Below are 23,866 nucleotides of genomic sequence, written 5' to 3'. Positions count from 1 at the left end.
CTTTCTTAATAAAACCTTCGAGAAAGTCGGGATAGGAGGAACATACTTAAACATCATAAAAGCCATGTATGAAAAGCCCACAACTAATATCATCCTCAATGGGGAAAAACTGAGAGCTTTGCCCCTGAGATCAGGAACAAGACAGGGATGTCCACTATCACCGCTGTTGTTTAACACAGTGTTGGAAGTGCTAGCATCAGCAATCAGACAACAAAATTAAATCAAAGGCATCAAAATTGGCACAGATGAAGTTAAGCTTTCACTTTTTGCAGATGACATGATATTATACATGGAAAACCTGATAGACTCCACCAAAAGTCTGCTAGAACTGATACATGAATTCAGCAAAGTCACAGGATACAAAATCAATGTACAGAAATCAGTTGCAGTCTTATACACTAACAATGAAGCAACAGAAAGACAAATAAAGAAACTGATCCCATTCACAATTGCACCAAGAAGCATAAAATACCTAGGAATAAACCTAACCAAAGATGCAAAAGATCTGTATGCTGAAAACTACAGAAAGCTTATGAAGGAAATTGAAGAAGATAAAAGGAATGGAAAAACATTCCGTGCTCATGGATTGGAAGAATATTGTTAAAATGTCAATAACACCCAAAGCAATCTACACATCAATGCAATCCTAATCCAACTTGCACTAGCATTCTTGTCGAAGCTAGAACAAGCAATCCTGAAATTTGTGTGGAACCACAAAAGACCCCGAATAGCCAAAGCAATTTTGAAGAAGACCAAAGCAGGAGGCATCACAATCCCAGACTCTAGCCTCTACTACAAAGCTGTAATCATCAAGACAGAATGGTATTGGCACAAAAACAGACATATAGACCAATGGAATAGAATAGAAACCCCAGAATTAGACCCACAAAAGTATGGCCAATAATCTTTGACAAAGCAGGAAAGAACATGCAATGGAAAAAAGACAGTCTCTTTAACAAATGGTACTGGGAGAACTGGACAGCAACATGCAGAAGGTTGAAACTAGACCACTTTCTCACACCATTCACAAAAATAAACTCAAAATGGATAAAGGACCTGAATGTGAGACAGGAAACCATCAAAACCCTAGAGGAGAAAGCAGGAAAAGACCTCTCTGACCTCAGCCGCAGCAATTTCTTACTTGACACATCCCCAAAGGCAAGGGAATTAAAAGCAAAAATGAACTATTGGGACCTCATGAAGATAAAAAGCTTCTGCACAGCAAAGGAAACAACCAACAAAACTAAAAGGCAACTGACAGAATGGGAAAAGGTATTTGCAAATGACATATCGGACAAAGGGCTAGTATCCAAAATCTATAAAGAGCTCACCAAACTCCACACCCAAAAAACAAATAATCCAGTGAAGAAATGGGCAGAAAACATGAATAAACACTTCTCTAAAAAAGACATCCAGATGGCCAATAGGCACATGAAAGGATGCTCAACGTTGCTCCTCATCAGGGAAATACAAATCAAAAGCACACTCAGATACCACCTCACGCCAGTCAGAGTGGCTAAAATGAACAAATCAGGAGACTATAGATGCTGGAGAGGATGTGGAGAAATGGGAACCCTCTTGCACTGTTGGTGGGAATGAAAACTGGTGCAGCCGCTCTGGAAAACAGTGTGGTGGTTCCTCACAGGATTAAAGATAGATCTACTCTATGACCCAGCAATAGCACTTCCAGGGATTTACCCAAGGGATACAGGAGTGCTGATGCATAGGGGCACTTGCACCCCAGTGTTTACAGCAGCACTTTCAATAATGGCCAAATTATGGAAAGAGCCTAAGTGTCCATCAACTGAAGAATGGATAAAGAATTTGTGGTTTATATACACAATGGAATACTACTTGGCAATGAGAAAGAATGAAATATGGCCTTTTGTAGCAACGTGGATGGAACTGGAGAGTGTTAGGCTAAGTGAAATAAGTCATACAGAGAAAGACAGATACCGTATGTTTTCACTCTTATGTGGATCCTGAGAAACTCAACAGAAGACCATGGGGGAGGGGAAGGAAAAAAAAATGTTAGAGAGGGAGGGAGCCAAACCATAAGAGACTCTTAAAAACTGAGAACAAACTGAGGGTTGATGGGTGGTGGGAGGGAAGGGAGGGTGGGTGATGGGCATTGAGGAGGGCACCTGTTGGGATGAGCACTGGGTGTTCTATGGAATCCAATTTGATAATAAATTTCATATTTAAAAATAAATAGATAAATAAAAGAATCACCTTTTAACAACAACAAAAAAAAAGGATCCTAGGTGGGTGCCTGGGTGGCTTGGTCAGTTGAGCATCAGACTCTTGGTTTTGTCTCAGGTCCATGATCTCATTGTCTTTGGGATGAAGCCCCACATTGGACTCTGCCTTCCCACTCTCTCTGTCCCTCCCCCGCACTCACGAACTCACTCTTTCTCAAAATATAAATAAATAAACATCTTTAAAAAATAAAAAGAGGTTCTTTGATTGGAATTTAATATTTTTGAAAGAAAATATAGAAATGGAAGCCTCCTCTATCGGGTTACCTGAAGATTTACACTGCAAATTGGCGAAAGATTATAAATGCAAACACAGTATCTTTAATAGAACTGAGATGTTTGAAGAGGTTAAACATTTAATTTCCTCATGATCGTGGTTCTCAAACTTTAGCTAGCATCAAAATTATCAAAGTTTTTGTTAAAACACAGATTACTAGGCCCTACATCCAGAGCGTATTTCAGTTGTTCTAGGATAGATCCTGAGACTTTGCATCTCTAAAAAGTCCCCAGTGATGCTGATGCTACTGGTCCCCAGTCATCACTTTGAGGAGCACAGCCTTACAAGAAACTTTCACTACCCATAATATTCTATTTCCTTCTAAAAGTGACCAGACATATGTGATATATGGACACACTACAACAATGAATATGAATAACTAAAAACAATTTCTAGGCAACTCCCAAGCTTTTATTCACCATGTTCCTCTCAAAGGAGGAGATCATTATAGGTATAAGAACACATAGGAAAATAGGAGCTAATCTAACCAAGCTAACCACTAACCACGTGCAACTGAATCTAAGGGATCCCTATACTTAAATAAACTGTGACTGATAATGTAAGGAATTTGAATGCTAATTAGATATTTGAAGATATTAACTAATTTTATGAGTCAAAGAAAGACAAATACCATATGATGTCACTTAGATGTGGAAAAACAAAACAAACGAACAAAGAAACAAAAAACAAACAAACAGAAAAAGCCTCATAGAGAACTGATGACTGCCAGAAGAGATGGAGGTCAGGGGGTTGGGCAAAACAGGTGAAGGGGATTAATAGGTACAAACTTTCTTATTATAAAATAAGTCATGGGGATGAAAAGTATAGCAAAGGGAATATAGTCAATAATATAGCAATAACTTTGTAGGGTGACAGATGGTAATTACACTTATCTTTTAAGTTTATTTATTTATTTTGAGAGACAAAGACAGCATAAGCAGGGGAGGGGCAGAGAGAGAGGGAGAGACAGAGAATCCCAAGCAGGCTTCGCACCGTCAGCACAGAACCTGATTCAGAAGCTCAAACTCACAAACCATGAGATCATGACCTGAGCCGAAATCAAGAGTTGGATGCTTAACCAACTGAGCTCCCCAGGCGCCCCATAACTATACTTATTGTAGTGAGTACTGTATAATATATAGAATTGTCAAATCACTATGTTATACACCTGAAACTAATATAATGTTGTATGTCAATTATACTTCAGTTAAAATTTTTTAAATGATGATAAAATAAAGCTATTCATTTTTTGGTGTTATACTGCTATCATTTTTCAACAGTTGAAATGATGTGTGGGTTTTGCTTTTTCCTTAAAAAAAAACCTAGAACAAAAGAAGAAAATGAGGAGTGTTATAAATTAGAAAAAAAAATTAATCATGACCTGATAACTGTTAAAGCTGGATGATGCATACATAAGGATAACACTGTACTATTTTCTGTCCTTTTGAATATGTTTGCAATTTTCTATAAGAGTGTTTTTAAAATTAATGTTAAAAAATAATGTGGCTGATAATACAGGAGAAGCCAAAGATTTTATGTAGAAAGAGTAAAAAAGGGCACATTTAACAATAATCAACATAATGGAAAGCTGGGGTTCTTTTTTTTATTTTAAAGTGAAAAGACATTAATGTATGTAACCAAAATACATCAGAGAAACCAAAACCAAAACTGTACAGAAAAATTACAGATTTTCCTAACCATCATCAGAACTGACTTTACATGTAAGTAAGAACATATTTTATAAAGTGAGCTAAACTGAATGGAAGCCAAAGATGCAAGTTTTAACATCAGTTCTCCAATGTTTTGCTATAGTAACTCTTGTAAGTCACTTAGAGGATTAGGGGTTGCTTTCTGATTTATATAATTGAACTTGAAGAATTTAGCATCCCTCACAGGATTACAGGGAAGAAAAGTGAAAAGAAACAAAAACATTTTTGTTAAGAAAGCTAAGGTCTCGTGCCATACTATTAAACTCTATCTGCAAACATTTTAATGCAGATCATCTCTTGTGGAGTGTTGTAAGAGAACTCACAGAGGACTGTCCATCACAGGTTTCATGTGGATGTCCGTAGAAAGCCACAACAGCCAATTCTGCAGTAGTTCTTTCAGACTCTGGAGAACACTACACTGAGGAATCAAAACAAAAAAAAAATCATTCATAAAACCATTCAGACATACTACAGTGTCGAGAACAAATTAAAACCAGAGGCTTGGCGGTGGAGATGACTGCATCTAATTCAAAACCTAATAGCTGCTGCTCCAGCCTGATCAGTCTCCAAGAGACAGATGAATGCCAAGTACAAGCTTATATTGCCATTTTCTCTACAAGACTGCCCCCAGCTTATCAGCCCAGGAACAGACTCTTGTTTCGCTAAATTACATTAATTTATAACATATATTACATCTTCAAATAAAGTATCACCCACCCCTTACTGTCTCCCCTTAGATATCCTTTAAAGTTGCTATAGAAATGAGTTTCCCATCCATTTCACCTTGTGTCACAACTGCAATTTACTCCCTTTTTGACAGTCATAAACTTTATCTTACCTTCTGTAACTGTGGAAAACAAACAATTCTAGTCATTCTCAGGCTTTGCCTTGATTTCTCAGGGTCTCATTTACATACAAATACAGTCTTGACAGAAGCGTGCCCAGAGCATTAATGAGGATAAATCATAGTATCTATAAATTTGAAAGCTATCCATATCATCCCAAAACCTAATACAGGAAACCTTTATTACGTATCCTTAACAACAGGGGGAGAGCATTCGCACATATCCTTAACAAATAATGGCCTAGATACTCTTTGAATATCTCCAGTGATAGGATGCTCACTTCACAGAATAGTTCAATTAATACTTTTTAAAGAAACTGACACCTTGCATTCAGGTTATAAATATGTTCAAGTTGAAAGTGACCTTGGAATCACCTAAAACAATGTTCAATTTTGGTGTCAACCAAGGATTTAAACATCTGAAAAGGTAGTAAATATTACCATGTCATATTCAGAAAACTAAATCCTTTCATTCCCCACTCACTTATTCTAATCCACGCAGTCCCCATATTAAAGTCATGAGATGTTTATGTTTATGAGAGGAACATGGGTTAAAAAAAAAAAGGTTGAGAAGCACAGCTCTACCCTATACAAGAACCTTCTCTACATAAATATCCCCAGTAGATACACCCACTAAGCCTATGCTTGACCTATTCTAACACCAGGAAATATACTACCTCTTAAAGTCCTTTATTCCATTTTGAGTTTCCTCTACCTATAATGAGATACTGCCGTGGGGTGCCTGGGTGGCTCAGTAGGTTAAGCAACCAACTCTGGATTTCGGCTCAGGTCATGATCCCAGGGTCGTAGGATCGAGTCCCACATTGTGCTCCATGCTGAGTATGGAGATCTCGCTTAAGATTCTCTCTCTCCCTCTGCCCCCCACCCCACTCTGGTATGCACACACATTCTCTCTAAAAGAAAAAAGTTTCTTAAAAAAAAAAGATACTGCCCTATATCTAATACTGCCTTCTGAAGTCACATAGAGATCTGCTCTTTCCATGGGACAATCTATCAATTATTTGAAAAGAACCACAAAATATTCATCTTTTTTCCTCCAGGCACAATATTCCTGGTTCCTTTACTATCCCAAGCTAGAAATCTTGAAGTCATCTTGTGTCCTTCATGCTTCATTTCATCACCAAATCCTATCAATTTTTCTTTTCAAAATGCCCAACTTTTCCATTCCTTCCAACCCCCCTGTAACTACCTAGCCCAGGCCTTCACATCTGTAAGATTACTTTATCCTCCTAGTCAGTCTTCTTTTTCTAGTCTCATCTCCCAAACCCCCATTCTTTCTCTATGGCTACCAGACCTTTGTTACTTAAGTACTCTACCCATTATATCCATCTTCCCTCAAAGAACCGCGTATGGCAAAGGAATAGCAGTACATAACAAGGTCTTAAAAATGTTCAAACTCTTTCCTTTTACCCAGTAACTTCACTCCTGGAAATGGATACCAAGAGAAGAAATCTGTATTATGAAGATGAGCAATATAGTTATCTATACCTACAAAGAAACAAATTAGAGATAATAACAGAAAAAGGATTAAATACATTATTGTGAACTATGACTAGGTATTGACTATATTTGACTAATTCTGGATTGATTTTTTTGAGAGAGAGAGAGGGAGAGAGCACGTGCAAGTTGGGGAGGAGGAGAGGGAGAGAAGACGTCTCAAGCAGGCTCCATGCCCAGTGTGGAGCTTGATCCCACGACCATGAGATCATGACCTGAGCTGAAATCAAGAGTCGAACACTTAACTGACTGAGCCATCCAGGCTCCCCTGTATTCTGATTTTTAAATTTATGTCCACTGTTTTTGTAATTATATAGGAGATATAAATCAATGTGGACAAAAATTAGAAAATTAACATGTCAAAATGAAAAAAGCATTGTTACAGTGGATTTGTGGGATTTTCTCAACCAAAATTCTTCAAGAAAAAAGTTGTTTACTGATAGGCACAACTAGCTAAGCACAAACAAAAGCACTGAAGATGTGAAACTATTAGAGTTTTAAACATTATTTATTATGTTAAGCTGGGTAATCAAGCTATACAATAGCTAAGGTGATAATAAGTCATTAAAAGCCTCATAAACTCTACTCTGTTTTCTCTTTTGCCTTTTAAAAGCCTCAAAAACTGGAGCACGTGGGTGGCTCAGTTAAGTGTCCAACTTCCGCTCAGGTCATGATCTCACAGTTCGTGAGTTTGAGCCCTGCATTGGGCTCTGTGCTATCAGCACAGCTATCAGCCTGGAGCCTGCTTCAGATTCTGTGTCTCCCTCTATCTCTGCCCCTCCATCCCTCCCCCTCTTTCTTTCTCTCTCAAAAATAAATAAACATTAAATAAATAAAATAAAAGCCTCATAAACTAACTGAATTTTTAGCTAATTCTACCACAGGTCACATTGCTGTTATCCTTAGCCACTTTCCCAGAATGAAAACCCTTTGATCACTTATCCTTTCTTGTACCCTATACTTCTCTGTGCTTCTTTCCCTCTTTCATTGATCTCAACCTTCCCAAATCTTTCAATTCCAGTTTCCACAACTTCTATTCCATGATAATCTAAACCTATACCTTCATATTCTTCAAAGTATGCTTTCCGTCTTCTTATTCTAGTCATATCCTGGCTCTCCCTCCCCACTCGAGGACACTTTTCTCTGAATACATTTCCATATCTCCCTCCAATACCTGGAGGTAAGCAATGCCCTAGCTTCCCTGCTAACATGAGAAAAGAATGTAAGCCCATTCTTTGAGAAGGTAAATATAAAATCAGAAATGAATCTCCCTTTAAAAGGAAAGAAATCTGGTTCTGCCCCCATGATTCCACTGAAACTCCTCACAAAGGTAGCACAAAACTTCTGTATTATCAATTCCAAAAGAAACTTTCTTTGGTCCTTATCTTTCTGGATCTTCCTGGGATATACGGCAACATTCTTCCTTCACTACTTCTTGATATCCTGTATTCCTTTTGTTTCCTTGGCACTACTGTTCTCCTGGCTCTTTTCATAGCTCTTGAGAAGGTTCCTTCATAGACTCTCTCCTTTTCAGGTAAGTGTTGAGTATTCCCCTGAGTTCTGTCCTTGGCCCACCATCTGTTTCCTTTCTTCTAACCCTTCCTCTCCCCAGCCTCCCACTCTCAAATATAAATATATGTATGTGTGTATAAATGCATATATACTTACTAAGTTGGACCATATGAAATTAACACTGATCAAATACTTTTGACCTACAAAATGGCAATTTTGTATGGTTCAACCTAATATTTATAGATAAATAGCTCCCTAGAATGATGGAATAAGAGAAGAGATAAAGAATGACCCAATTACAAGATAGGAAGAAAATCACAAAAAGCTGCAAAATGAAGTCTCTGAAGATGTTGGCTGGGGAGAAGTGGTAGGTATTGTCATGTGAATGATGACGTTGGTCAGGTAGTAAGTATAAATAATATAAATTAACCTCAAATCCAAGTTAATGTGACAGGTAGTTAATAAAGTACCATTTGATTATGACAAATACTAAGCAGGACAAGACATTTTTACTGTAAATGTGGCCAACAGTAAGTGACTTAAGGTGAAAACAATGTTACAAAAGAAATACTCTTTATATTGTCACTCTTCTGAAATAGGAATAACCATTCTATACAAAAGTGGCTCTCAGACTCAGTTGGGTAGAACTCTTGGAACTCAGTGGTCTTTTTGGAGAACACACCAAAATAGTAACACATTTTAATTTTATATAAGGTTGGAACAATTTTATTAGCAGAAAATAAGAATGTTATAAATATACAGTATGAATGTCACAGGGGATTTTGTTTGTTTTGGCCATTACTGTATTCCCAGTGTCACGAAGAGCATCTAGCACATGGTGGGTGTTCAATAAATATTTGTAAAATGAGTAAGGGTATCTATAAAAATATCAAACACAACAATCAAACTAAGTATGGTTAAGTATTTCCCAGTTTGTTTTTATTAATACTAATTTGCCACCTGTTCATTTACTTTGTCACCTGCTACAAGTGGAAGCAGTTCAGGAAAACTGTATGCAACAAAACCTTTACAAAAGAAAATTCTATGCATTAACTTTGACTTGAGTGATGTAGCATCTCGAATCCTGGTAGAAAACCACTGCTTTAATGTGGGTTTGGAATTATGTACCACTGACCATAAAACCATACTTCCTATTTAATCTAAGCAATACAGTATTTTCTTACCTTGAAATAAATGGTTGATATAAAGAAGAGCTGTGCTAGATGGTCAAAAAGAAGTGGTTTCACCTCTAGGAATTGAAGAAAAAAGATTATTCAAGATTCCTTTAATTAATATTACAATGAATTAAAGGACTCCAAATTTTCATGATACATACCAGAGAAGCTACTAAAAGGAATCCAGCTCACAAGCTGAAGGAACTGTGATCGACAACAGAGGCCATCCCAGAGAGGAAGGCTCTTATACAGGAATGTTTCACAGGAATAGAACCCCTCCTACAACACAAGTCCATAGTAATAACTCATATAAACCTCTTCAGTCCATAATTACTCTCTAAGCAACCAGTTTATTCCGTGCTATAGTTCTTTTAGACCAAATTTTTTGTCATCAATATAATAAAAGCCTTGGGTTAAGTGCCAGAGTTCCTCATAAAAAGGACCAGATGATTAATACTTGGATACATTACCATCTTCACCAACATAGTTTTCAAATACCATAAAACATCAATTAGAAAGAAGGTAAAAAGACAAGTTATGTAATGTTTTTAAAGATAAATGAAATTGTACTACTCTGGAGTATATGCAGTCACTTGCACAGTCAATAAGATGTACACAATGTTATAACAGGGCTGTAATTTCTTTAGAGGCCATAGACCAAATTCAAACTCTGGGCAGCTCCATCAGGAGGAATACTGAATGTGTATGTTGCTTATATTTCCACCAAAGAGAGGATCCAGGGCTTTCCTTTTTTTTTCCTGTGTTGCCCTGGGCCTTAAATACTGGCATGCACCAGGACTCCATCTTAGACCTCCTTCTCATGACATGAGTTCTCTGGACAATATCATCTATAACATAGCTACAACCAGCACCTATATAATGAGGAATCCTGTAGTTTAAATCTCATTCCTCAGCACTAGACTCATTATCTAACTGCCTACTGGGTATGACCTTTTAGATATCCAACAGGCATCTTTTAAGTCAAAATTCTTTCCTTCCAAGCCTGCCTGTTCCTTCTACATTTCCCTTTCTCACTGAATGCCATCATCATCCTCCCAAGCAGGAAACCTAAAAGTCAACCTAAATTCATCCCTTTACCCTCACCACCATAAAAATCACATCCAACTTCCAATTCAATGGTCTCACACCAAATCCTTAAGATTTATTCAACACATTTATTGGGCATCTTTTTTGTATCACATACCAAGATGAGCAATTGTACGGGAAGAAAATTTAGACATAGTTCCCCCTGACCAGGAGCTTATGTGTGAAAACAGAGATGCTGCAAGAGACAGGATACAGGTAAACACAGTGAACTAAGAGCACATAAAACAAACATCTAAACCAGACTAGGGCAATGAGTATAGGCTTCTTAATGGTGCTGAGTGGCAGCTTAAAGTACAGCTAGGTTACTTACGTAGGCCAAATAATTAATTGGCTAGTACATTAAAAAATATTTACTGATTATGAGAACACAGTAACCCTATGAGATCTTACCAATGAATTCAACTGAATGCATTCAGTTAAATCTTCAGTTTGTTCTCTTAAATTACAGCCCTTTCTCTCTTATTCGCATGATTTAACAAATTCTTTCTTCAAATCCAACAGTACAGAGATAAACATCAATTCAATTCAACTCTATTTATAACGAGTTTTGAAATGAGTAAATACAGTTTACAAATGATGCCGAGCACTAAAGAAAAGGCATTCAATGGATATCTAAATAAATTTTAGAAAGAAGTGGTGGCATGAATATGAAGCAAGTGGAATCTTACTTGTAAGAAGTACTCTGCCCTGATGATAGTGTCCAGTAAGTTGGCAAATTCTTTTCCATGTTCATAATCATTCACCTTGTACCAAATACACTCTGGAGCAGAAATATTAAACATAAGCAACTGGCTGCATGACAATAAAAACTATACAAAACATAATTACCACTACTCTAAAATGACAAATGATAAATATAAACAATTAATCAGTCTTATACATCCTTATACATCCTAGCCAACTTGCACTGCAGACTGTAACAGTTATGAGGAGTGAGATCGATGTTCCTCAAGAACTTCATGACATACGGAAATCTTACAGTGAAAAAATAAACTAGTAAAATTAACATACAATAAATGTGATTAGCTTAAGTCACATAGTAGTCCAAGAGAGTATAAATGTATGAATTAAAAGTTTAAGTATAACCCAAACTTCAACTAGAGTGAGATGGGGATAATCTCCAAGTGGTAGGACTCTAGTAAGTGGTAATCTAATAAAATATCACATCTTATCTAAAGAAAAACTGAGCAGGAGAAGGAGAGTTAGCCTGGAACTAACTAAAACCAATTTTGAACACTAGAAAAAAGTCAGGAGTTTGCTTACCCAGGAAAGAAATGATCTGGTCAACAGAAATATGATCTCTAAAGAAACTGATCCACTTGGAAAAATTAAATTCTCAGGTCTTACTAGGGCCTGGATGAAAAACTCCCTTACTGCTCTTTCCTCAATTCTGTAATTAAGAACTCTTCCGATGACTAATTTGGCTCCCATCTACACTGACAGCAGAGACGAGATATTATTGTTGGCAGAAATATGTAACATGAACATGTTACCAAAAATAATTCTTTTTTTTATTTTTTAATTTACATCCACGTTATTTAGCATATACTGCAATAATGGCTTCAGGAGTAGATTCCTTAATGCCCCTTACCCATTAAGCCTATCGCCCCTCCCACAACCCCTCCAGCAACCCTGTTTGCTCTCCATATTTAAGAGTCTCTTCTGTTTTGTCCCCCTCCCTGTTTTTATATTATTTTTGCTTCCCTTCCCTTATGCTCATCTGTTTTATATCTTAAAGTCCTCATATGAGTGAAGTCATATGATATTTGTCTTTCTATGACAGGCTAATTTTGCTTAGCATAATACCCTTTAGTTCCATCCATGGAGTTGCAAATGGCATGATTTCATTCGTTTTGATTGCTGAGCAATACCCCATCATATATATATGTGTGTGACACACACACACATATGTGTATATACACATGTGTATATGTGTGTGTGTGTGTATATATATATACATATACATATATATATATATATATATATATATATACACACACATATATATATGCCACATCTTCTTTATCCATTCATCCATCAATGAACATTTGGGCTCTTTCCATACTTTGGCTATTGTTGATAGTGCTGTTCTAAACACTGGGGTGCATGTGCCCCTTTGAAACAGCATACCTGTATCCCTTGGATAAATACCTAGTAGTGCAATTGCTGGGTCATAGGGTAGTTCTACTTTTAATTTTTTGAGGAACTGCCATACTGTTTTCCAGAGTGGCTGCACCAGTTTGCATTCCCACAAGCAGTGGAAAAGAGACCCTCTTTCTCTACATCCTCGCCAACATCTATTGTTGCCTGAGTTGTTAATGTTAGCCATTCTGACAGGTGTGAGGTGGTATCTCATTGTGGTTTTGATTTGTATTTCCCTGATGATGAGTGACGTTGAGCATTTTTTCATGTGTTGGTTGGCCATCTGGATGTCCTCTTTGGAGAAGTGTATATTCATGTCTTTTTCCCATTTCTTCACTGGCTTGTTTTTTGGATGTTGAGTTGGTAAGTTCTTTATAGATTTTGGGTACTAACCTTTTTTCTGAATATGTCATTTGCAAATATCTTCTCCCATCCTGTCAGTTGCCTTTCAGATTTGCTGATTGCTTCTTTCAATGTGCAGATTTATTTTCATGAGGTCCCAATAGTTCATTTTTGCTTTTGTTTCCCTTGCCTCCAGAGACGTGTTAAGAAGTTGCTGCAGCTGAGGTCAAAGGGGTTTTTGCATGTTTTCTCTTCTAGGATTTTCATGATTTCCTGTCCTACATTTAGGTCTTTCATCCATTTTGAGGTTTTTCTTGTGTATTGTGTAAGAAAGTGGTTCAGGTTCATTTTTCTGCATGTGATTGTCCAGTTTTCCCTGCACCACTTGTTGAAGATACTGTCTTTATTTCATTGGATAATCTTTCCTGGGTTGTCAAAAATTAGTTGGCCATACGTTTTGGGTCCATTTCTGGGTTCCCTATTCTCTTCCATTGATCAGAGTGTCTATTCTTGTGCCAGTAACATACTGTGTTGATGACAACATTGTAATACACCTTGAAGTCTGAGACTGTGATGCCTCCTGCATTGGTTTTCTTCTTCTAGATTACTTTGCCTATTTGGGGTCTTTTCTGATGCCACACAAATTTTAGGATTGTTTGTTCTGGATCTGTGTAAAATGCTTGTGTTATTTTGATAGGGATTGCATTGAATACATAGATTGCTTTAGGTAGTATTGACTTTTAACAATATTTGTTCTTCCTTCCCAGGAGCATAGAATAATTTTCCATTTTGTTGTGTCTTCGTCCACTTCTTTCATAAGCTTTCTATAGTTTTCAGTGTATAGATTTTTTTACCTCTTTGGTTAGATTTATTCCTAGGTATTTTATGGGTTTTGGTGCAACTGTAAATGGGATCAATTCCTTGATTTCTCTTTCTGTTGCTTCATCATTGGTGTATAGGAATGCAACTGATTTCTGTGCATTGGTTTTATATCCTGCAACTTTGCTGAATTCATGGATCAGTTCTAGCCATTTTTTTTTGGTGGAATCTTTTGGGTTTTCCATATACACCATCAAGTCATCTGTGAAGAGCTAAAGTCTGAACTCCTCCTGGCTGATTAGATGCCTCTTATTTCTTTGTGTTGTCTGAATGCTGAGGCTAAGACTTCCAATACTATGATGAATAACAGTGGCAAGAGTGGACATCCCTGTCTTGTTCCTTAAGGGAAAGCTCTCAGTTTTTCCCCATTGGGGATATTAGCAGTGGGGGTTTCATATATGGCTTTTATGATCTCAAGGTATGATCTTTCTATCCCTACTTTCTTGAGGGTTTTTTTTTCCTCTTTTTTTTTCTTGAGGGTTTTTATCAAGAAAGGATGCTGTATTTTGGCAAATGCTTTCTCTGCATCTATTGAGAGGATCTTGTCCTTTCTTTTATTGATGTGATGTATCTCATTGATTGTTTTGTGGATATTGAACCAGCCCTGAATCCAGGTATAAATCCCACTTGGTCATGGTGAATAATTTTTTTAATGTATCATTGGATCCGGTTGGCTAGTATCTTGTTGAGGATTTTTGTGTCCATGTTCATCAGGGAAATTGGTCTGTAGTTCTCCTTTTTAGTGGGGTCTTTGGTTTGGGAATCAAGGTAATGCTGGCTGCATACAAAGAGTTTGGAAGTTTTCCTTCCATTTCTATTTTTTGGAACAGCTTCAAGAGAATAGGTGTTAACTCTTCCTTAAATGTTCGCTGGAATTCCCCTGGAAAGCCATCTGGCCCTGGACTCTTGTTCTTTGGGAGATTTTTGATTATTAATTCAATTTCATTACTGGTTATGGGTCTGTTAAAATTTTCTATTTCTTCCTGTTTCAGTTTTGATAGTGTATATGTTTCTAGGAATTTGTCAATTTCTTCCAGATTGCCCATTTTATTGGCGTATAATTGTTCATAATATTCCCTTATTATTGTATTTCTGCTGTGTTGGTTGTGATCTCCTATGTCATTCTTGATTTATTTGGTCCTTTCCTTTTACTTTTTGGTCAAACTGGCTAGGGGTTTATCAATTTTGTTAATTCTTTCAAAGAACCAGTTTCTGGTTTCATTGATCTGTTCTACTGGGTTTTTGGTTTTGATAGCATTGATTTCTGCTGTAATCTTTATTATTTCCTGTCTTCTGCTGGTTTTGGGTTTTATTTGCTGTTCTTTTTCCAGCTGTTTAAAGTGTAAGGTAAAGTTGTGTATCTGAGATCTTTCTTCCTTCTTTAGGCAGGCCTGGAGTGCTATATACTTCCCTCTTATGACCACCTTTGCTGTAGCCCAGATGTTTTGGGTTGTGGTGTTATCATTTTCATTGGCTTCCACGAACTTTTTAATTTTCTCTTTTACTTCTTAGTTAGCCCATTCATTCTTTAGTAGGATGTTCTTTAGTCTTCCAGTATTTGTTACCTTTCCACATTTTTTCTTGAGGTTGATTTCGAGTTTCACAGTGTTGTAGTCTGAAAATATGCACGGTATGATCTCAATCATTTTGCACTTGTTGAGGGCTGATTTCTGTCCCAGTATGTGATCTATTCTGGAGAACGTTCCATGTGCACTGGAGAAGAATGTGTATTCTGATGGTCTAGGATGAAATGTTATGAATATATCTGTTAAGTCCATGTGGTCCAGTGTGTGATTCAAAGCCATTGTTTCCTTCTTGATTTTCTGTTGAGATGATCTGTCCATTGTTGTAAGTGGGGTGTTGAAGTCCCCTACTATTATGATATTGTTATCAATGAGTTTCTTTATGTTTGTGATTAACTGATTTATATATTTGGGTGCTTCCACATTTGGAGCATAATTGTTTACAATTGTTAGAAATTCTTGGTGGATTGACTCCTTAATTATGATATAATGCCCTCTTCATCTCTTGTGACAGTCTTTATTTTAAAGTCTAGATTGTCTGATATAAGTTTGGCTACTCCAGCTTTCCTTTGTCGACCATTAGCATGATAGATGGTTCTCCATTCCCTTACTTTCAATCTGAAAGTGTCTTTAGGTCTAAAGTGGGTCTTGTAAACACTAAATAGATGGATCTTATTTTCTTATCCATTCTGTTACCCTATGTCTTTTGATTGGAGCATTTAGTCCACTGACGTTTAGAGTGAGTACTAAAAGATATGCATTTATTGCCATTATGTTGCCTCTAGAGTTGGAGTTTCTGATGATGTTCTCTTGCCCTTTCTAGTCTTTGTTGCTTTTGATCTTTTTTTTTTTTTGTCTTTCCCCCCCTCAGAGAGTCCCCTTAAAATTTCTTGCAGGGCTAGTTTAGTGGTCACTAACTCTTCATTTTTGTTTGTCTGGGAAACTTTTTATCTCTCCCTCTGTTTTGAATGACAGCCTTGCTGGATAAAGAATTGTTGGCTGCATATTTTTCTGATTCAGCACATTGAATATATCCTGCCACTCCTTTCTGGCCTGCCATGTTTCGGTGGATAGGTCTCCTGCAAACCTGATCTGTCTTCCCTTGTAGGTTAAGGACTTTTTTCCCTTGCTACTTTCATGATTCTTTCCTTGCCTGAGTATTTTGTGAATTTGACTATGATATGCCTTGTTGATGGTCGGTTTTTGTTGAATCTAATGGGGGTTCTCTGTGCTTCCTGTATTTTGCTGTCTGTGTCTTTCCCCAGGTTAGGAAATTTTTCTGCTATGATTTGTTCACATAACCCTTCTACCCGTATTTCTCTCTCTTCCTCTTCTGGGACCCCTATTATTCTGATGTTGTTCCTTTTTAATGAGTCACTGATTTCTCTAATTCTTAAATCATGCTCTTTTTCCTTAGTTTCCCTCTTTTTTCGTGATTCAGTGGTCTCCATAAGTTTGTCCTCTATATTGCTGATTTGCTGCTCTGTCTCATCCCTCCTTGCCGCTGTGGCATCCATTCGAGATTGCAGCTCAGTTATAGCATTTTTTATTTCATCCTGAGTAGCTTTTATCTCTGCAGAAAGGAATTCTAATCTGTTTTCAATCCCAGCTAGTATTCTTATTATTGTGATTCTGAATTGTGGTTCAGACATCTTGCTTTTATCTGTGTTGATTAAGTCCCTGGCTGTCATTTCTCCCTGTTCTTTCTTTTGGGGCGATTTCATTCATTTCGTCATTTTGAAGGAAGAAAAGTAATTAATAAAGTTAAAAAAATTAGAATTAAAAAATTAAAAACAACATAAAAAAATCAAATAAAGGATGCTAGATCCTAGGTGTGTTATGGTCTTGTTTGTGATAGGAGCTTGACAGATTATAGAAAAAAGGGAAAGAGAAGAAGAAAAAAGGAAAATGTTTGAAAATTTGAAAAAAATGAATGCAATGAAATAGAATAAAATGAAATGGTGGAAGTAAAAAAACAGAATTTGAAATATTTACAAAAAAGTAAAAAATAGAAAAAAATTTAAAGAAAAATATTTTAATAGAAATGTATTAATGTACTCAAGAATAAGAAAAGAAAAACATTGAATAGATGGACCAGCAAACAGAAGGAAGTATGATTGAAATTACATCAGTTTCCCCTAGAAGGCAAACTATGAAGCACTTTATAGTCCATATACTAAGCAGACAGAGAGACTTGTGTTGTTCCTGAAGAGCAAGGTTGGTCCAGTTGGGTGGGGCTTAGTGTAACCGCTCCATTCTCCACTAGATGGTGCTGCTTAGATTACTCGGGTGGATTGCTGTGGCACCTGCAGGTGTGTATGCACATGCGTGGAAGGGGTGAAAATGTTGTCACCTAGCTACCCAGTCTCTAGTATCAGAATTCTGTGCTCTCCCCCATCAGCAATCGTGTACCCCTCCTTTGTCTCCAGCTTCCATCCGCTCCCTGCTTTTACACTGTCCGTGACCTAGCCATCAGGTTGCCCGGCGGCACCTCCCTCCTGAGTTTTATCTCAGATGTGGTTGTGTTTCCCAACCCCTCACTTCTGAGGGACTACAGCTGTGACCTGCTCAGACTGTCTGGGAAAGGGTCTCACTGAACAATGGCCAGGTACCCGCCCATCCCCAGTAACGTTCGCGGTACCATGCTGCTGCTGACGCCCAGAGACTGCAGCTAGGTGCCAACCTGCCCCAGAAAAACTTCATGCGATTGTGTAGTAGCAGCGTTTCAGGGACTGTGGTAAATCACAACACACATCTGGCACCAGGCTGCCCCCTTAATGTCTTTGTTCCAGCACCAGTGAATATGGTTGTTCTCCAGGGTCCGTTGGGACCCTTGCCTTTGGGGTGGCCACACAGCCTCTACCAAATGTCCTCCCAGCAGGGGAACTGCGTCTCCCCATTTGGTCCTCTGCTCCTGGGGACTCGCCTTTCCCACCAGAGAATCACTGGTTATTGAGCTGCAGATTTTCAGACTCTGCACTCCCCCAGTTTATAAAGTGTTAATGGAATTTAAACCCTCTTCTTTCTCCTTTCTTCCTTTTTTGTTCAGTCCCTGTGGCTTTTTCCACATTTCCACTTTCTCCTCAGCTGCTTTTGGGGGGGCTTGTTTTCTCCGGTACTCTCCCCCAGCTCTGTACTCTCTCCGCAAGCAAAAACAGCTCCTTTCCCTCCACGGCTTCTATCTCTCCCAGTTCACCTCTCCACACTGTGTACCTGTGGGGTTCTGTGGTTCAGGTTGTGCAGATTATTGTTTTAAACCTCAAATCAGTTTTCTAGGTGTGCAGGATGGTTTAGTGTTGATATGGCTGTATTTCATGGATAGAGACATAACAAAAAAAACTTCCATGTTGTTCCACCATCTTAAGAATTATTTCTAGCATGAAGTAGTAAGTTGATATCCTGACATGTATTAGTCTTCTCGAGTGTGGTTAGCATTAATCTGATTATTTCGTGGGTTGAACAGCAAGTCTCTGCACAAAGATGAAGAGGTTTTGGGATTGTGATGGTCATCAAAATGGAGCCACCCAGTGAGTTTGGGTGGCCATCCAGCAATGTTTCCTTAACAACATACCTCCTTTATTACTGTATCTTAAAATTAGTATAAAGGAAGCATACCAGCTCTGAACATATGATTATTAGAGAGATAGTTACAATATATGAAGGCTCCTCCTATTTAGAATTTGTTACCCTTATAAAAGATATAAGCTATTTGGTTCCCTCCTCATGCAATCAATGAGTTTAAATATCAATTTTTACCTTCCTGTAATGTTTGACTCAACCAGTGATAGAGTCTCAGTAAGATGGACTCGTCTTTGACAACGTTAATATAGTGAAGCAGCAGAGAGTTGTTCAACACTGCACCCATCTGAGAAGGCAGCTGCAAAGACAAAACAATCAAGTGTAAGTATATGAAAAGGAGTAAAAGGAACATAGCAACAAGGAAATCATCAGATAGGAAATACACAATAAAAGTAAAGGCTTTGCAGATTGAATGGAAAATATAGATAAGCACATGGTCCAGTCACATACCTCTAAGCAATGGATGTTCTTTAAGAGTTGTGGGAAGCTTTTAAGCTGTTCTAGTGGAAATGATCCATTACTACGGAGATAATCAGAAAGAGCCATCCCTTTTTTCCCACATTCTTTACTGCAGCTACTAGAATTCAGCATGGGTATAACTGAGTAAGAATTCCATTTCTAAAGAAGAAAGACAGTAAAACAATCTATCAATGGACTAGACAGACTACAAACTAAATGTAAAAGCAGTTGTTAAGTTGTTCAGTTAATGAAGTCTAAATGTGGTTCACACAGAATTCTAGGTAATTAAAATGTATTTAAATTTCTATAATCTCTTGAATCATCTGAATGTTTATTGTTTGGCTTTAAGAAAAGAAACCTGCACAAATCATTTGGAGTTTTAGACACTTACTCTTTTTACAGGATGGACATTAGCTGGACCTAACATTAATTTTACAGGTTCAGGAGGGGGTCCCTGAATCCTTTGCCTCACAGCAAGTAGAGCTGTCTCCCACAGATTCTCTGAATTCCTAAAATAAATCTATAAGAAAATTGGATTAAAATACATAAATAGGTACCCATAACATGAAGCAATATAAAATGCAAAATTCTTAATTGAAAATGTATTAATTATGATATTTTTCTGTCATGCAAATGGTTTTTTTTCTGATCAAGAATCTATTTTATACATTAAATAGAATTAAAACAAAGTGCCAATCCCTTAGAAAACTTCCTAGAAACAATGCCATAATACTAGATTTTAAAACAGTATGCTGCAGGGGGTGCCTGGGTGGCTCAGTCAGTTAAGTGTCTGTCTTCAGCTCAGGTCATGATCTCACAGCTCATTGGTTCAAGCCCCACATCGGGCTCTGTGCTGACAGCTCAAAGCCTGGAGCCTGCTTCGGATTCTGTGTTTCCCTCTCTCTCTGCCCCTCCCCTGCTTGCACTCTGTTTCTCTTTCTCAAAAATAAATAAACATTAAGAAAAAAATGAAACAGTATGCTGTAAACATTTCATTTCAAATCTGTAAATTACCTTAATAAAAATATTTTGATCTCAATATGACTTAGCACTCTTTAATCCCTCACCTTTTTCCTTGCAGGCAAAGATACAGAAATCAAAGTAGGAGCAAAGAACTTATACAGCGATAACAAAGCCTGGAGGTGAGGCTGCATTCCCTGAAATGAAATAAGAGTTCTCAATTTTCAATTCTTTGGCATAAGAAAGAAAAGTAACAATAAAATAAACAGATTAAACATATATTCCAACCCTAATTTTACTATGTGATATGGCTATTGGAAGATGCTATAAAAAAATCAAAGAATAAATAATCAGACATTTTAAGTCAACTATCATAAAACTACCCTTATGAGCCTGTGGACTTCTTTTATGACCTTTTCTTTTTTACTTTTTCCTTAATATTTTCTCTTGTCTTCTATGCCCATGCCTTAGGTCTACAGTCATACTTACTAGCATGGCTTACTTTCACTAGTAGCATACTCAGGACTCAAAGTTGACTCATTCTTGATTTAGACAGAAAGGTGGGAAGACAAAAAGGGAAGCTAAGAAAACAGAGCAAGGAAATATTAATACATTATCATAATTCCTGGAAAATTAACTAGGAAATCCAACAACAGGTACGCAGTAGTCAAGCAGCTTGATACGACTAAAACAAGTCTTAACAAAAACATTAATTTTAGAATGACAGAAGTCATTACTGCTGGACACCTGGATATCCAGGTAGATATATCTGGCTATCCAGAGAAAGCATACTACTAAAATGAATTCCAAGAAGGGGCACCTGAATGGCTCAGTCAGCTAAGCGTCTGACTTTGGCTCAGGTCATGATCTCACAGTTCGTGAGTTCAAGCCCCGCATGAGGCTCTGTGCTGACAGCTCAGAGCCTAGAGCCTGCTTCAGATCCTATATCTCCCTCTATCTCTCTGCCCCTCCCCTGCTCATGTTCTGTCTCTGTCTCTCTCAAAAAATATTAAAAAAATTTTTTAATGAATTCCAAGGAAATAACCAAATTGTTTTGTTATATTACAATTTTGTTGAATCAAATATTGTACAAAATAAGACAGGCAGAAATTGGGGCTTAGAAATACAGTGTTCCTATTTTTGTAACAGCTTCTTGAAATTAAATTTGTTATAACAAAACCAAAATAATCCAATTTATCTACACCGAAATATCTTCTGATCTCTGTACTAATTGTCAATTAGTATAAGAGTTTGCTTTGAGTTGGAATGCTTTTTGATAGAGAAAATATTTAGTAGAGGAGAGACCTTTAGAATGTACTGTCTAGTTAACTAAACATATCTTTGTTGTTAAAAAGTTAACACTCTTTTCTTTTTTAAAAAGAATTCCAGTTAAATATGACATATTGAAAATAGACGTTTAACTCTGGGTCCTCCCAAAGCCCCACTAAAAAGTAAAGGAATGAAAAAGGCATAAAGCACAAGTTCAAAGAAAACAAGAGAGGATACAACAGCAAATGAGACATCCCAACAAGATTTTGGAACCTAGAATAAAAATGGACAAATAGTAACCAACTTGGCAAAACAGAGAAAACAAAATCTAAGGTAGTAACAGAAAAAGGCTCAAAAGCAGCAGTTTCATGTTTTAGAACTCTCAAAAGGACTCAGGAATTTGAGGGACGAGATACCTCTGAAAAGTGGGGGCAGCAGAAGTGCAAGAGAGGCAGCAAACAGGAGGATTGGTTGAAAATCTAAGTAAGAAGCAATTAGAACCCCAAATTCTTTCACCACACTAACAAACATCAAGGTTTTACTCTCTTAAGATGAAACTGGAATCAGATAACAGGCACAGCTGAGGGAGGGTACCAGGACCCTTCCTCACCCCTTTCCACTGCCTGCAACCCAGAGTGCTAGGAACCAAGCTGATAACCTGTGATGGTTAACTGTATGTGTCAACTTGGCTGGTCCAGAGTGCCCAGATACTTAGTCAAACATTATTTTGGGTGTTTCTGTGAGGGTGTTTTAGATGAGGTTAACATTTTAAATTGGTAGACTTTGAGTAGATTGTCCTCCATAAAGTGGGTGGACCTCATTCAATCAGTTGAAGGCCTATAAAGAACAAAAAGACCAGCCTCCCTCAAGCAAGAGAGAATTCTTAGCAGCCTGCCTTCAGACTTCACCTGTAACACCGGCTCTTTCTGGTTCTACAGGAGACTGTCTTTGGACTAAAACTGAGACATCAGCTCTCCAGGGTCTCCAGCCTGCTGGCCCACCCTGCAGATTATTGGCTTCCTAGCTTCATAATCATGCAAGCCAATTCCTTATAATAAATACCTTTCTACATATCTATACACACATCCTATTGATTCTGCTTATGGAGAAGCCTGACTAATATAAGCCCTAGGCAGGAAACAAGAGGATTCCTCTCTGGGAAAAGTGACACAGCAATCTGTGGGGCTCCCCAGTGAAACATCAAGATGCAGCAATGAACAATATCTGCTCACATGCAAAAGTTTCCAATCACCATTTTAGTTCTTTACTATTAAATATGGACAAACAATGTTTTCCAGGCATTTGAGAACAGCCTCTACTGTGAACCACCAAATTAACTAAAGAAAGGACCTCTGAGGAAACAAGAGACCAAGCTGGAAACAGGAAAAGAATCACAGCCAAAGTCACACAGGCTCACGCCTAGCAGAGGGTACAATCCTAGAAACCATCCTCACCAACTCCCCACCCCTGTTCCAAAGACTGTTCTCAACAGGGCCTGGTGTATATATGATAACAACATGCCTGCACCACTTCCCACCAATCATGCCTACCACCACAAAGACAGTTTCTGTAATTTGTTTCCTTCACAGATCAGGAGTTATAGGTTATGAATGGGTATAGAGAGGATACATGCCTTTGCAGGTGTCAGAAATCCATATATCCAATATATTTTCTCAAACACACAGATTATGCCTGTTACTGCTATACACGTTGTGCTACATGTAAGCACAGCCACGATTTCTTGGTTTGATATTGTTGGACTTGACCAAAATCACCAAAATTCAGCTAATCAAAACAATTCTAAATGCCTCTTTATATGGCTGCCTAGGTGGCTCAGTTGGTTGAGCATCTGACTCTTGATATTGGTTTAGGTCATGATCTCATGGTCGTGAGAATGAGCCTTGCCTCAGGTTCTCTGAGCATGGAGCCTTGATATTCACTCTCCCTTTCTTGGGATTCTCTCTCCCTTTCTCTCCCCATCTCCCACTCACAAGCACGCACGTTCTCACTCTCCTTCTCTCTCTGTCTCTCTCAAAATAAGTATTTAAAAAAATAAAAAATAAATGAATCTTTATAAATGGGCATGGATAATGGAATAATAATGTACTATATAAAATGTTATTAATGAAGCCATATATTTAATATCTGGGTTTAAAATTTTTACACAATCAGGGGCACCTGGGTGGCTCAGTCGGTTAAGCATCCAACTTCAGCTCAGGTCACAATCTCATGGTCCATGAGTTCAAGCCACATGTTGGGCTCTGTGCTGACAGCTCAGAACCTGGAGCCTGCTTCAGATTCTGTGTCTCCCTC

At 37.7% G+C, this 23,866-nt stretch overlaps 1 protein-coding gene across 2 annotated transcripts in view; it reads right to left on the bottom strand.

The window, feature by feature from the left end:
• The window catches only part of CENPI (centromere protein I), an 80,214-nt gene that overhangs the window by 25,103 nt on the left and 31,245 nt on the right, over positions 1 to 23,866 (bottom strand). For both annotated transcript variants that reach the window (XM_058714731.1, XM_058714732.1), the window contains exons 8-15: positions 20,392 to 20,481; positions 19,716 to 19,844; positions 19,316 to 19,483; positions 19,043 to 19,163; positions 11,069 to 11,160; positions 9,455 to 9,572; positions 9,303 to 9,367; positions 4,568 to 4,662 (exon numbers count right to left, since the gene is read on the bottom strand). In XM_058714731.1, the coding sequence (XP_058570714.1) occupies positions 4,568 to 4,662; positions 9,303 to 9,367; positions 9,455 to 9,572; positions 11,069 to 11,160; positions 19,043 to 19,163; positions 19,316 to 19,483; positions 19,716 to 19,844; positions 20,392 to 20,481 (878 nt within the window). The remainder of the gene's footprint in view (positions 1 to 4,567; positions 4,663 to 9,302; positions 9,368 to 9,454; positions 9,573 to 11,068; positions 11,161 to 19,042; positions 19,164 to 19,315; positions 19,484 to 19,715; positions 19,845 to 20,391; positions 20,482 to 23,866) is intronic.

Source organism: Neofelis nebulosa, chromosome X, assembly GCF_028018385.1.
Source record: "Neofelis nebulosa isolate mNeoNeb1 chromosome X, mNeoNeb1.pri, whole genome shotgun sequence".
In the NCBI taxonomy this organism is placed as follows: Eukaryota; Metazoa; Chordata; class Mammalia; order Carnivora; family Felidae; genus Neofelis; species Neofelis nebulosa.
Note: the sequence above shows the minus strand (reverse complement) of the source record. Positions and strands in the feature narration are given on the sequence as shown.